The sequence below is a fragment of the Rhinatrema bivittatum genome, chromosome 4 (genome assembly GCF_901001135.1).
Source record: "Rhinatrema bivittatum chromosome 4, aRhiBiv1.1, whole genome shotgun sequence".
In the NCBI taxonomy this organism is placed as follows: domain Eukaryota; kingdom Metazoa; phylum Chordata; class Amphibia; order Gymnophiona; family Rhinatrematidae; genus Rhinatrema; species Rhinatrema bivittatum.
In genome coordinates, this window is record NC_042618.1 from 62,843,175 (window position 1) to 62,856,884 (window position 13,710).

Consider the following 13,710-nt stretch of genomic DNA (forward strand, 5'->3'; position numbering starts at 1 on the left):
ACAACCCACTGTCTGGACTAATCCGGGTACATACAGGGAAAGGTATGGATGTGAAACAGAAAGCTTGTTCTATTAAAAAAAAAAAAATCCTCATTTCTATAGACATCCTGACCCAGGGCTGATTTGTTGGAATGCTTGGAACAAGATGATTGAAAGTGGGAATAGTTGTAAACCTTTCGACTAGTTTGATATTCCTGAACAATGGAATCAAATATTGTCAGCAGCCTTAGCTGCAACACGATTCCTGTGCAGTCTGATCTGACAGACATCACTTATTGAAGGAAACAATCTCTTATAACCATTTAAAATGTCAGAATGAGTGGGAGAGAATGCAGTTTAAGTGTGCAAAACGGTGAGGTTTCATCCAATGTCAGGATGATTGGTAGCTGTTCATAATACTGCAGCTCCAAGCACCATCCCCGGAAGACTCTCACCTGTTCCATTTTTCTCATTTTTGGATGTAGCACTTCCTCGCTTTGGGTTACGCTTTTGTTTCTTTGCCAGTGATCCACTATTGCCATCACTTAATCTTTTCTGACCTAAAATAGAAAGGCATTTTAAACCTTTACTCCTTCCTCCATTTTTCATTACACAAAGTAATTAATAGAGAGAAGAGCTTTTAAAAGATTTGATCCACATTTGTTTTAATCATGCCTTTCAGCTGAATGTATGCTCGATATGTTCTCCCTCTGAACAGAAGGTGATGACTAAGCAATACTCACCCTTCTCCTTAAGCTCTCGTTCTTGCACGGTGATACTACAATTGCTTGAAGTGGTACTGGCCTCAAACCCGTTGGCAGACTCACTCTCACAGAGCCCCTCTTGAGATTCTTCTGCCACACTGTCCACTTCAATTGTTATGTCACTTTCACTTTTTATGCTGTGCGATTCATCCTGGCTAAGAGCAAGGGGAGAAGCTGCTGAAAAGTTTGGCTGAACAACGGGAGGTAATGCAGGAGGATTTGAAGATGCAGTTGGAGTATTGGGCTCCGACTTCTCAGGTGCTGTTCCTTCTTTGCTGCTCTTATCCTTTTCATCAAAATCATCCAGATCAACTTCATGGCACACCAGTGTTTCTGGACCAATCTGAGGCATGCTGTCCTCCTCTTCCTCCTCATCCTTGTAAGACATTTTGCCCAGTTCACTAGATGGCGTGTCAAAGTCTTCCTTTGCCAGCTCTTGCACATGTTGATCCAACTCCGCTGTCAGAGAGGGCATTTCCACATTTTCATTTTCGGATAGCTCTTCAGCATTACAGTCTTTACATTCTTCTGTTTTACTACATTCAGCGGTCTCCAACTCCACCACTATATTTGGCACTTCCAGTTCACACTCTACTCGGACTTTCTTCTCGGGCGATGATTGTTCCAGTGGTTTCCTCTTTAATACTTTTTTTTCTTTTGTTAAAGAGTCATTCAGAGGGTCCGTTTCATCTTCAAAAGCTGGTAACAACTCTTTACGGAGGGCAGAAAGATTTAACCTTTCAGGTTCTATGTGAATCTCTGTTAATTCCTCTTGGATTGCCAATGAAAGCCTTGCATTCTCCAAAGAAGGGTCTCTTGCTTTTCTTCTCCCTTTCCCTTTCGGTGATTTTTCGTTTTCCTTTTTTATTTCTTCTACTTGTTCTGTTTTATTTCCATATCTCTGTACAATTTGCTCACTTTTCTCAACCTCCTGCTTTAGCATTTCTAATAGGCTGACTGGAGTCCTTTTATTTTCTTCTATCATATGCATATTCTTTGGGTTTTCTTGATCTAGGTCATCAAGCACTTCTTCGCTCTTTTCAGATTCTTGTGTGACCTCTGGAACAAATTCTTTTTTCAGCAATAGCGTCCTAGCAGCTTCATCTGTTTCACTGTCAGATGAACTTGAGTCTGCAAATGAAAAGAAACGTTAGCCATCAAATAAGGATAATTACTTGAACAAAAAAAAAATACAATTTGACAAACCAGTAGGAAAGATTATGATGTCAAGAAGTTGGCTATTTTGGATTGTTCCCCAGGGGCATACAACACTAAAATATGGCATTATATATACTTTTTGAAAGATAAATTTTAAATAAAGTTAACCAAAAATTACTTTTTCCACATCTTTTGAGTTTAGCATCATTCGCAGCATCCCTCTAACCTGCAGTTCAATCTATCAAGAACCAATGTAGGAGGATGGTATTGAAACACCAATGGAAGTCTCTCAGTATGGTAGGCTCCCAATTAGAGAGAAACTTTCAAAAATGCTTTTTTCTTTCTGTAGGTATATTACACAATTATCCTAGCACTATGTTTATTTTATTTATTTAGGGCTTTTTTATACCGACACTCATGATACCAATCATATCGTATCGGTTTACAATAAACAGTGGTGCAATAACATTAACAACAACGTGAACAATAGGCTAGGAGAGAAAAAGAAAGAGAGTGAAAGTTACAATAAACAGGGGCACTTGAACTGGGAGGAGGAAAAGCCAGAGTAATGGCTAACATAGAAATAGGTAATATTTAGTCTCAGAAATAAATAATATAAAGATATATACATAAGGCTATAATAGACACTTGTACTCAGGACTGAATATAATCAATTATACATGGTATCCTATACCTAGTTGTAGCAGTAGGGTATGTCATAGATCGGGGAAGGCTTGTTTATATCAGGAACATCTCAACCAGGGCCTCCTGGTCTCCCGTAATTCTGTGGCTGCAGTAAGGGCTGCAAAATTCAGCCCTTGTTTCAGATTTGGCCAAGCATGACCAAATTGCTGGGGGAAACTGGTGATCTTTAAATAAAAAACGGCACTGGTAGCACTGGAATGGCACTTGGCACATCGCCCCTCTCCCGCCCACCTGCCTCTCAAAACAATCATTGGTGGCATTGTGAGAGGTGCAATGTTCCCTTCTTTGCCCCCCCCTTCTCCCCTCACTCACCTATTCGTGAAGGAGGAGGAGATGGGCAGCCTTGCAGTGCCTCCTTTTTCTCCTCCCCCATCAAGCCCAAGCATTGTGCACTGAACCACATGGTTCTAAGTGTGACACAGCAGAGGAGGAAGAGGTGGCACTGAAGGTGCCAGTGAGAAAGGGATCCAGGGTCGCAGAGGGAGTGACTCGGCAGGGGGCAGAGGGGGAGAAAGGGGGGGGTGACTTGTGATTGTGGAAAGGGGGAATGGCATGAGCCTATTGAGGATCAAGAAGGAGAGAGAGACCAAGTGAACTATGGATGGAAGGAAGGGAGGGAAGGATGGAATGATCTGAGGAGGGGGCAGGGGAGGTGGGGACAGAATGAATTGAGAATGGGGGTGGGAAGAGAGTGAACTAGAGATTGTGGGAGGAGAAAGGGAGTGAATGGGGGATCACAGGGGGGGAGGAAGAAAGGTATGGAAGGAGGGCAGGAGTGAACCAGCAAGAGTGATGGATTCATGGGTGGGGAAAGCAAAGTTGCTTACCTGTAACACGTGTTCTCCAATGACAGCAGGATGATAGTTCACATACATGGATGACATCATTGGATGGAGCCTGGTACAGAAAATTTTTATAGGCACACTGGGCATTCCCAGCATGCTGCTTACCACGCACCCACGTGGGGTCCCCTCTTTATTCTTATAACAGAGTTTGCGAAAAAATAAAAAGAGAAAACCAGGAAGGCAGGTGGATTTCTTGAGTTACAGGTAAGCAACTCTGCTTTCTCCAAGGACAAGCAGGATGATAGTCCTTACACATTGGTGATTAAGTAGCTCCTGGCCAGTCCGAACATGTGCAGCAAAGAAAGGGTGCCAACATGCACAACAACTGTAGCTGCCAAACAGGAGCAGGCCTGCTCCCAAGGATAGGGCTCACGGCAGAAGAGTTGGGTTTCTATGACTGGAAGAGATTACAGAGGGCGGACTGTCCAAAATGACTGTCCTGCCGGCCATCCTTGTCCAGGCAATAATGCGAGGCAAATGTGTGGAGGGAACTCCACGTCGCCGCTCTGAAAATCTCGTGGATGGATACTGCACACAAGTGAGCCACCAAGACCGACATAGCCTGGAGCTTTGACATGGCCATTAAGTTGCAAACCTGCCTGTGCGTAATAGAAAGCGATGCAATCCGCTAGCCAGTGGGATAGAGTCTGCTTAGAGACAGCGACTCCTAATCCGTTTCTGTCAAAGGAGACAAAAAGCTGAGTGGAGACACAGTAGGGTGCTGTCCGTGTCAAGTAAAAGCAAGCACCCTCTTGCAATCCAATGTGTGTAGAGCACATACACCTTGGTGAGCATGAGCCTCGGGAAAAAAGGCAGCAACACATTGGATTGGTTGAGGTGGAACTCCAAAACCATCTTGGGAAGGAACTTCAGGTGTGTCCATAGGACCACTTTGTCGTGACAAAACTTTGTATAAAGCAGGTACGATACCAGAGGTTGCAGCTCACCGACCCTGCGAGCTGATGCGACTGCGACCAAGAAGATCACCTTCCAGGAGATGTACTTTAGATCACAAGAACACAACGGTTCAAATGGAGGTTTCATGAGTTGCGAGATGACTATGTTGTGATCACAGGAAACCGCCGGTGGGGGCAAGTTGGGGGCTTTAGTTGTATTAAGCCCTTCATGAATCGGCCCACTAGCAGATGGGAAGAAGTCGCAGAACATCCAAACCCCAGTGGTATGCCCCAATGGCACCTAGGTGAGCCCTCACTGATGTGGTCTGCAGACCAGACTTGGGGAGGGACAATAGGTAGTCCAAGAGTGCAGGAGGGGAGCAAGAGAAGGGATCCAGACCACGACCCTTGCATCAAGATAAGAACCACTTCCACTTCAGACTATGGATTTTTTAGTGGAAGGTTTTCTGGATTCCAGGATGACATAAGACACTCCTTCCAATAGGCCAAGGGCCTCTATCATCACCTGGTCAACATCCAAGCTGTGAGGGCCAGGGCTTGCAGATTGGGGTGGCGGAGCCTGCCCTAGTCCTGGGTAATTAGGTCCGGAGCCATCCACTATCAGATCGGGGGGAGGGGGGGGCGAGGTAAGATCTCAGAGGGTCAGGAACCAGACTCATCAGCAGGGGGCGATCAGAATCATGGAGCCCTGATCATACTGTAGCTTCTGGAGCATCTTGGATATATGAGAGGAAGGGGAGGGTAAGCATACAGCAAGCCTGTGCCCCAGCGGATCGAGAAGGCATCTGCTATCAATCCCCTGCTCCTCTTGCAGAGGGAGCAGAAGCAGCGCACTTTTCTGTTTTCCAAGGAGGCAAAGAGGTCTATGTCCAGGGTCCCCCAAGGAGCAGAAGATACGGTTCGCTACCTCCTGGCTGAAGGACCATTTGTGGGGCCAGAACATCCAGCTCAAGGCATCGCCAGAATGTTGTCCACCCCCAGGAGGTACAGCGCTCAGAGGGTGATGCCGTTTTAGATGGCCCATGACCAAACATGAACTGCCTCCTGGCAGAGGGGGAAGGATCCCGTCCCCCCGTTTGTTCAGGTACCATATGGCCACCTGGTTGACAGTCTGACAACCTCGTGCTTATCACACTCCAAGCCCTGCTGAACAATAGATTGGAAGTCTTCCTGGAATAAGAACAACCTTGTTCACGAGCTGCTCTCGGAAAACCCGCAGGGCATAGCGGATCACTCGCAACTCCAAGAGGGAGCTGCAATTCCTTTACCAACCAGACCCCTTGGGTGCGGAAGCCCAGAACATGCACTCCCCAGCCCATCTGACAGACATCGGTAATGAGTGTGGCCTGGGGCTGAGCATTCCAAAACGGACAACCCCGCTCCAAGTTCGAGGGGGATTGTCCACCCACTGGAGAGACTGTTGCAACCGTGCAGTGACTAGAATTCGAACATGCAGGTTCTGCACAGCCTGACATAGTTGAAAGCATAATGACCATTGTGCCCTGTGCATGTGCAGCCGAGCAAATGTGGTAACATGCACCGTTGCCACCATATGGCCCAGCAGTCGGAGGAACTGGTGAACTGAGACATGGGGGCAACTGGAGACATGTCGGGCAAGAACCGCAAGGGCCTCCACTCTGTCCCGAGGCAGGAAAGCCTTCACCTGGACAGTGTCCAGCTGCACCCCAATGAAGTCCAGTTGCAAAGATAGTTGAATTTTGGATAGCTGATCAAGAAACCCAGGCGCCAAGGTGTCGATCATGAAGCGCATGGCAGTCTGAGCCTCTTGTCGGGAGTTGCCCTTGATGAGCCAATAGTCAAGGTAGGGGAAAATATGAATTCCACGCCTTTGAAGATGGGCACAGACAACTGCCAGACATTTGGTAAAGACCCAGGGTGCAGATGCCAGGCCAAAGGGCAGAATTCCATACTGGTAGTGATTCCCGTCGACCAGGAATCTCCAGTACTGCCTATTCGACAGAAAAATAGGGATATGGGCGACAACATCATTGAGATCGAGAGAGCAGAGCCAGTTTCCCGCCTTGAAAAGGGGAATCAGGGTGCCCAGCGAGACTATCTTGAACTTTTCCTTTACCAAGAAATGGTTTAACGCTCTCAGGTCCAGAATGGGCTGGAGGCCACCAGTCTTCCTGGGGATTAGAAAATACCAGGAGTAGAATCATTTGCCCCGTTGGCTGGGCAGAACAGATTCGACCACCTGAGCAGGAATGAGGGTGGAGAGTTCCACTTGAAGTATCCGTAAGTCCCCTGCCGCCCTCCACTGAGGAACATGGAAGGGAGTGAAGTGGAAGTCACTGGAAATGCAGCCTGTAACCCTGATGGATGATGGACAGATCCCAGAGGTCCGATGTGATCGAGATCCACCGATCTGCGAATAACTAGAATCGGGGTCTCGTGGAGAAGGCTGGCTCATGCTCCCTGGCTGCCAGTCAAAACACTGTTGAGGGGTTTTGCGGCGGAACTGTAGTTGCCCGAGGTGGCCTAGGTTATCTCTGCCTTGTCTTGGGGACAGGCCTTTGAGCCCTGGTCCTCGGTGCAGGTGGGTAATATTTATGATGCTGATAGAAAGGCCGCTTAAGAGATTGCCATGGGGACTTACGGGTAGGCTGGGTGTCGGAAGTACTAGCTGAAAACTGCTGGAGGGTCTCCTGGTAGTCAGCTGAGCCACTGCCTCCTTAATTCTGTCACTAAACAGGTTCTCCCCATATACAGCAAGTTTATCTGTCTGTCTTGGATCTCAAGGCACAAGTCGGAGGCCTGTAGCCAAGCTAACTGTTGGGCTCTAATGCCCGCTGCGGTGGTTCTCATGGCTGTCTCGAAGACATCATAAGTCAAGCGAACCTCGTGCTTATCACACTCCAAGCCCTGCTGAACAATAGATTGGAAGTCCTCCTGGAATTGTTGAGGCAGGCGCTCACTAAATTCCAAGACCTGCTTCCACAGGTTCTGGGAATACTGTCCCTTGTAAAGCTAATAGCACGCTATGTGGGCAATGAGCATGGCTGTCTGAAACACTCGGCGCCCCAATGCATTGAGACCTTTGTGCTCGTGCCCGGGGGGGGGTGTGTGGAGGCATGGGTATGCACCCATTTAGCCTTTTTCAGGGCTGACTATCACCACTGACTGGTGGGTGAGTTGACAGCAGTTGAAGCCAGTGGACAGCTGGCCTAGGTATACTGCATCTATCTTCCTGTTAACTAGCGGCACCAAGATGGGTGACCCTTCTATGGGAGCACCCAAGTCCTTGAAAATGTCATGGACTGGTACTGACACCACCTCTTTCGGGGCATCCATACATTGCAGGATCTCAATTTTATGCCTGGGAGGCCTGCTCTGTCAACAGTTGGAAAAGCACAGATTCCGCCATGGCTTTGCAGATTCCCATGAAGGAAAGATCCTCGGGGGTAGATTGCCATCATTCCTCCGGTGGAGAGGGTTCAGAAGGCAAATCTTCAAGTCCTCTGAGGAGGATACAAATGCCTCCCCTCCCAGGGGTCATAGGGAGCTTCTCCCTCACTGCGACCCTCTGGGAATGCGAGGGGTGGTCGAAGGCCCATTGGTGGGTGCGGCATGGTCCTCGAGGGCACCGATGGGCCTCGAGGCTGCAATAGTGGCAACGGGTCCGATAGCATCAGCAGGATCGGGGGCACCGCAGGGTATTATGGAACCAACCCAGAGGGCTCTGAGAGAGCTGGCAGGTGAGGTGGCACTGTGAGTCTCCGGGCCGCCATCAAGCCCGATGGTCCTTCCTCCTCTGAGGAGTCGCTCACCAGTATGGGAGCCGGTGGTGGTAGCAGCGGTGTGCCTATTGGCCACGAAGGGGCGTAGAGCAGCGGAGCCGGCTGCGTCGGCAACATACCGAGCAGCATGTCGAGCCGCTCTAGCAAAGGCTCAAATACTAGTGGAGCAGGTTCTTGTGGCAGAGGCGGTACACGGGGGACCTGAGGGTCTGCCTCTCTAACACCTCTTCAAAGGCCGTCGAGGATAGAACGGTCTGAGCAGGAGCTGGCGGAATCAGGATATTCCCTGGATCGAGGAGAACAGAACCCTCCACTAGGGTCAGTGGAGGCCTCCTGGAAACATCGGCAGGGTCAGAGGGAATGGCCAGACCGGGAGAAGGCACAGAGGTTGATGCCTTCTCCCGGTCTGGCTTCGATGAAAAGGAAGACCGATGACTGTTTCTTCGACTTTTTTTGATGATTACTGTGGTCCTTGCGTGGTACTGATGACGTCGAGGAACCCGACCGAGAAAAGGATGACAGGGAGCGTGGATGGTCCCCTGTGCTTAGCTCGGGGCCATGCAGAGCAAGGGGAAGCAAACCCAACAGAGTTGCGGCTGGGGGCTCCTTTCCAAGTGGGGTGAAGGTCCCCCGATGCCAAGGATGGATAGACTGCTTGGACCCAAAAGGTTTTTCCAATTTGTCAAGGCGGGCCCGACAACCCTTGGGGGGGGTCATCTGGGCACAAAGATCACAGACGCGGATGTCATGGGAGGCCCCCAGGCAGAGGACACAGAACTTGTGGGGGGTTTGTGATTGACATGGTCCGGGGCAGTAGGGGCATGGAAAAAAAAGCACGACGGGCGGTCTATTGTTGGTGGGCACCGGTAAGGGAAGCAGTCAGCGATCGACCACAAAGCATGAAACACTTACAGATCAATGCCCGAGGAGGGCGAGGGACCCTACATAACACGTGGAAGAAAAACCACTTCAAAATAACAAAAAATGCCAGAAGAAGAAAGAGCTCCGAAACCACAAGGCGATAGCTCCTTGGAAAAGAAGAGACTGAAGAGGGACCCTGCATGGACACGTAGTTAGCGGCATGCCCAGTGTGCCTGTCAAAGTTTATAGAAACTCTGACAAATGTTTTCCATGTCGGGCTCCATCCGATGATGTTACCCATGTGTGAGGACTACCATCCTGCTTGTCCTTGGAGAAAGCGCAGTTGCGTACCTGTAACAGGCGTTCTCCTAGGACAGACTGGATAGGTCATCCCACCAAGTCAGAGACGCTCGCAGAAGGTCCTTAACTGCAACAGGAGTCTCGAGATCCTGGGAAGCCTGCCGCCACTGGGATCGCAAGATCCATTGAGCCCTCCGCATGGGGCGAGAGGGGTCACAGACGGAAGCTGCCATATGGCGTAGCAGACGGAGCAGAAGGTGGGCGGAGACTTGTCCGGTCAAGGGTGGCTAGGGAGGTGAGGGTGAGAACCCGATCCCTGGGCAGAAACGCCTTTTCCTGCGCCATGTCCAGCCTGGCCCCTATGAAGTCCAGCTAAGGAGACAGACAGAGATGATATTGGGGGTAGTTGATAACGAACCCCAACGTCTGTAGCGCCTGCACCGTCAGGGCCAGCGCACTTAGGGGTAGATTTTATAAATTTGCGCAAGCTTTTTGTTCGCGCACCAGGCGCGAACAAAAGTACGCTGGATTTTATAAGATACGCACGTAGCCGCGTGTATCTTATAAAATCTGGGGTCGGCGCACGCTGCCTGTTCCCACCGAGGCCGCTTCGAAATCGGAGCGGCCTCGGAGGGAACTTTCTTTCCACATCCCCGCACCTTCCCCTACCTAACCCACCCTCCGGGCCCTATCTAAACCTCCCCCCCCTACCTTTGTTGGCAGATTTACGCCTGCTGAAAGCAGGCGTAAATCTGCGCGAGCCAGCGGGCTGCTGGCGAGCTATCACCCGACCCGGGGGCTAGTCCGGAGGCCTTGACCACGCCCCCGGGCCGGCGCCATGCCCCCGGTCCCGCCCCCTAACCCCGGACACACCCCCTCCCCGCCCCTTTTACGAAGCCCCGGGACTTATGCGCGTCCTGGGGCTGTGCGCACGCCGGCGGCCTATGCAAAATAGGTGCGCCAGCGTGCGAGTGCCTTGCGCACGTAAATCCGGCCAGATTTACGCGCGCAGGGCTTTTAAAATCCGGCCCTTAGGGTGCTTGCCCAGGAGTCACTCTTGATCAGCCAGTCATTGAGGTACGGAAAGACACGTACCGATCAACGTCTGAGATAGGCCGCCCCACTGCAGACATTTGGTGAAAATGTGGAGGATGGAAGCCAACCCGAAGGGCAGCACTCTGTATTGATAATGAGCCTTCACCACCACAAAGCAGAGGTACTTCCTGTGGCTGGGGAGAATGGATATGTGAGCATACGCTTCCTTGAGGTCGAGGGAGCAAAGCCAGTCTTCCCCTTTGAGGGGAATTAGCGTGCCCAGAGAGACCATCTTGAACTTTTCTCTTGCGAGAAATTTGTTCAGTGCTCGGAGGTCGAGGATGGGGCGCAAGCCACAGTTCCTTTTCAGAATGAGGAAATACCTCGAACAGAACCCTCGGCCCTGCTGGGAGTGAGGGACTGGCTCTATTGCACCTGCTATGAGAAGGGCGGAGAGTTCAGTTTGAAGTATGATCTGCTGGGCTGATGAACCCCAAGATGGACATGGGGGATTGGTCCCTGGGCGACAGCTGCCATTAAGACGATACCCCTGACGGATGAAGAAAGGACCCATCAGTCCAAATTGATCTCTTCCCAGCGATGGGTGAAGCCAAGAAGCCTGCCTCCTACTGGGGGAGCCGGTGTCTGAGATATGGTCGACTGACTTCCGCTCCCTCGCCACCAGTCAAAAGCTGTGGCCAGGGCTTGCTGGGGCGCTGGCAGGGGTCTAGGCATTCGCTGCTGGCAAGGACGGCCCCTGGAGCATGGCGTACGAGCCCGGAAGGCCAGAGGATAATATTTCCTCTGCCGGTATAAGGGCTTCTGGGATCCCAGCCGAGGACAGGCCTTCGGAGGCACTAGCAGACAGCTGTTGAAGGGTGTCGTGATGATCCTTCAGTTGTGCTATCGCATCCTGGACTTTGTCATTTCGGTGGTGGCCTAGCAACCACTGTTTCCGCACCAGAACCAGAGCTGTGCGCCAACGGTGACCATGCTTACGTGATCTCCCTCTGTGATCAGACCAGACTTTCCCCGGTGCTGAGGAAACAGAGGATCCCGAAGTGCGGGAGAATGGTGAGATCATCAAGGTTCTCGCACCATTCCCACGATCCTTCGGACATTGTGCGAGGCGCCCAGGCAGAGGATTCAGACCTCATGCGGATCTGTGATAGTCAAGGTCTGTGGACACTGGGGGCACTGCTGAAAACCAGTCGACACCATGAACAAAACCCCGGCACGTGATCGATGACAGGCGGCCAGGAATCGACCTCAAAGTTGGAAAAAAGTAACAAAACCTACCAACCTGAGGAGGCACCGACCGCGAAGGGGGACCAGACGAGGAAGAACCCGGGAATAAAACTCTATATTTATCGAGAAAACAAGAAAAGGCAAGAGCTCCACAAACCGCGAGGCAACTGCATTGTGGAAAAGAAGAGACTGAAGGGGGGACCTCATGTGGATGCGTGGATAATGGTATGCTGGGCATGCTCAGTGTGCTGGTCAAAGCTTCCTGAAATTTTGACAAAAGATTTCCATGCCTGGCTCCATCGGATGATGTCACCAACATGTGAGGATTAGCATCCTGCTTGTCCTAGAAGGGGATGAACCATGATTCATGATGGGGAGGGAACCAGGATGAGTGAGGTGATTGAATGGGGAAGACATGAAAGAGAAAGATAGAGAGAGGGATCATAGGCACTTTATAAGAAGAGATAAAGGAAAGAAGGAATGGAGATGTGATGGGAGGCTGTAGCTTCCTTATCTCTCTACCCCATCCCAAACTTTTCTCCTTCTCCTCCACCCTCATCCCTAGTCCTCCCCTTTTCAGTCATTCTCTTCATCATCCCAGTCTTCCCTCTTCTTCCACCCCTCTCAAATACTCCCTTGCTTCCCCATCTTCCCATCCCTGATCCTTCCTCCTCCATCCCAATTCCTGTTCTCCTTCTCTTCCCCTTCCCTCCTATCTTCCCATTCCCTTTCCTTATCCTCCCTGAATTTCCCATTGCTCTCTTCCTTCTCCCTCTGTCATCCTCCATCCCTTGCCTCTCTACCTCTCCTACCTAGAATTTATGTTTCATTTCTCTTCCCTGCGATTCCCAGATCCCTTACCTTGCTTTCTTCCCAGCCCCAATCACTAAAATCCCTTTTTCCTCTAAGAACGAATCAAATTAACTGGACACAAATGTAAGAAAAGAATTTAAACTACATTGATCCCTGTATGGGCTGGGTCATCTGGTAAGGAGAATCTGACAGCATCAGTGGTCCTAGCTTACTGTACAAGTGAGACATTACTGGTTTCTTTATGCTCTGATTCTTAGCAACAGGACTAATTAAACTAGATTAACAACAGGAGTATATACACAGAGTAGCGAAAGCAGGGGAGGGGTGTCTCACTCACCATTTGATCCTCTATCAGAATCAAACAGTCCAGAGCTCCGTCTCGTCCGCCTACGAAGAATACCTAAAATGATAATTTATCTATTTTAGAAAACTTGAAGGCAACAACGAAACCAGCCAGAATGGTGTAGGCAGGGATGGCTGGGCAAACCGGGTAGGCCACATTGTTCTTATTTGCCAACATCTACTGTACTACATTGCAGGCTCGGAGTGGGTAATTTTCAAAACTTTGTAGGTGGGTACCCGGATATTCACCCATGTAAAAAGCTTGCCTGAAAACTGTCCCCCTGCAGGAGGTACATGTGCTATTCACCATATGCTGGACTTTAACCGCAGGGAGAATGGGGCAGGTTTGAGTCAGGGAAGGACAGTGTGAGGGGATTTAATTTTGAAATCCCCAGGTATACTCCAGTGGCTTGAATTTTCAAATGGAAACTTGGAGGGTGGGAGGTGGGGTGATCCCCTTTTGAAAATTCAGGCCAGTAGAAAAATGTAGGTGCTTTGTATCTGTTTTGAATCAGGTGCCAAGTGCACACAGGGCTTTCAAAATTAAATCCCTTCTCTTTGCTCCCTTGACCTAACCCTTTCCCCCTGCATTTAAAAGTGTACGGTGAATAGCACATGCACTCCTATTGCATGAAGGGGGGATTTCCTGGCAAGGTTTTTACATGGGTAAAAAGCAGCAAGCCCCAGGGATAGTTTAAAATGTGCCCCCTAAATTACCTCCATAGTACTTCGGATAAATCCATTGATAGAGAAAATCACTGTAATCCCCTCTCATTTCTAATTAATCAACTTCCAAAGCTCCTCCTATTTTGCTGTTCCCACCATTATCAATCCAAATAAAACCAGGTTGCTGCCCTGTTGATCCCTTTCAGAACCTCAAGAAGGCATCGCATGGATATAAAAATTACTAGCATAGCAGACAAAACTAAAACAAGGGACTGAAAGGAGGAGATAAGTACAAAAAATATGGCATTAGTAAAAG

General features: G+C 49.8%; 1 protein-coding gene across 8 annotated transcripts in view; it reads right to left on the reverse strand.

The window, feature by feature from the left end:
* ARID4A (AT-rich interaction domain 4A) overlaps window positions 1-13,710 on the reverse strand; it is a 178,111-nt gene that overhangs the window by 21,974 nt on the left and 142,427 nt on the right. For 6 of the 8 annotated variants that reach the window (XM_029598217.1, XM_029598215.1, XM_029598219.1 and 3 more), the window contains 3 exons: window positions 12,724-12,786; window positions 723-1,874; window positions 435-539 (listed from right to left, as the gene is read on the reverse strand). In XM_029598217.1, coding sequence (XP_029454077.1) covers window positions 435-539; window positions 723-1,874; window positions 12,724-12,786 — 1,320 coding nt within the window. The remainder of the gene's footprint in view (window positions 1-434; window positions 540-722; window positions 1,875-12,723; window positions 12,787-13,710) is intronic. The other 2 variants (XM_029598224.1, XM_029598218.1) reach the window with 1 other exon arrangement.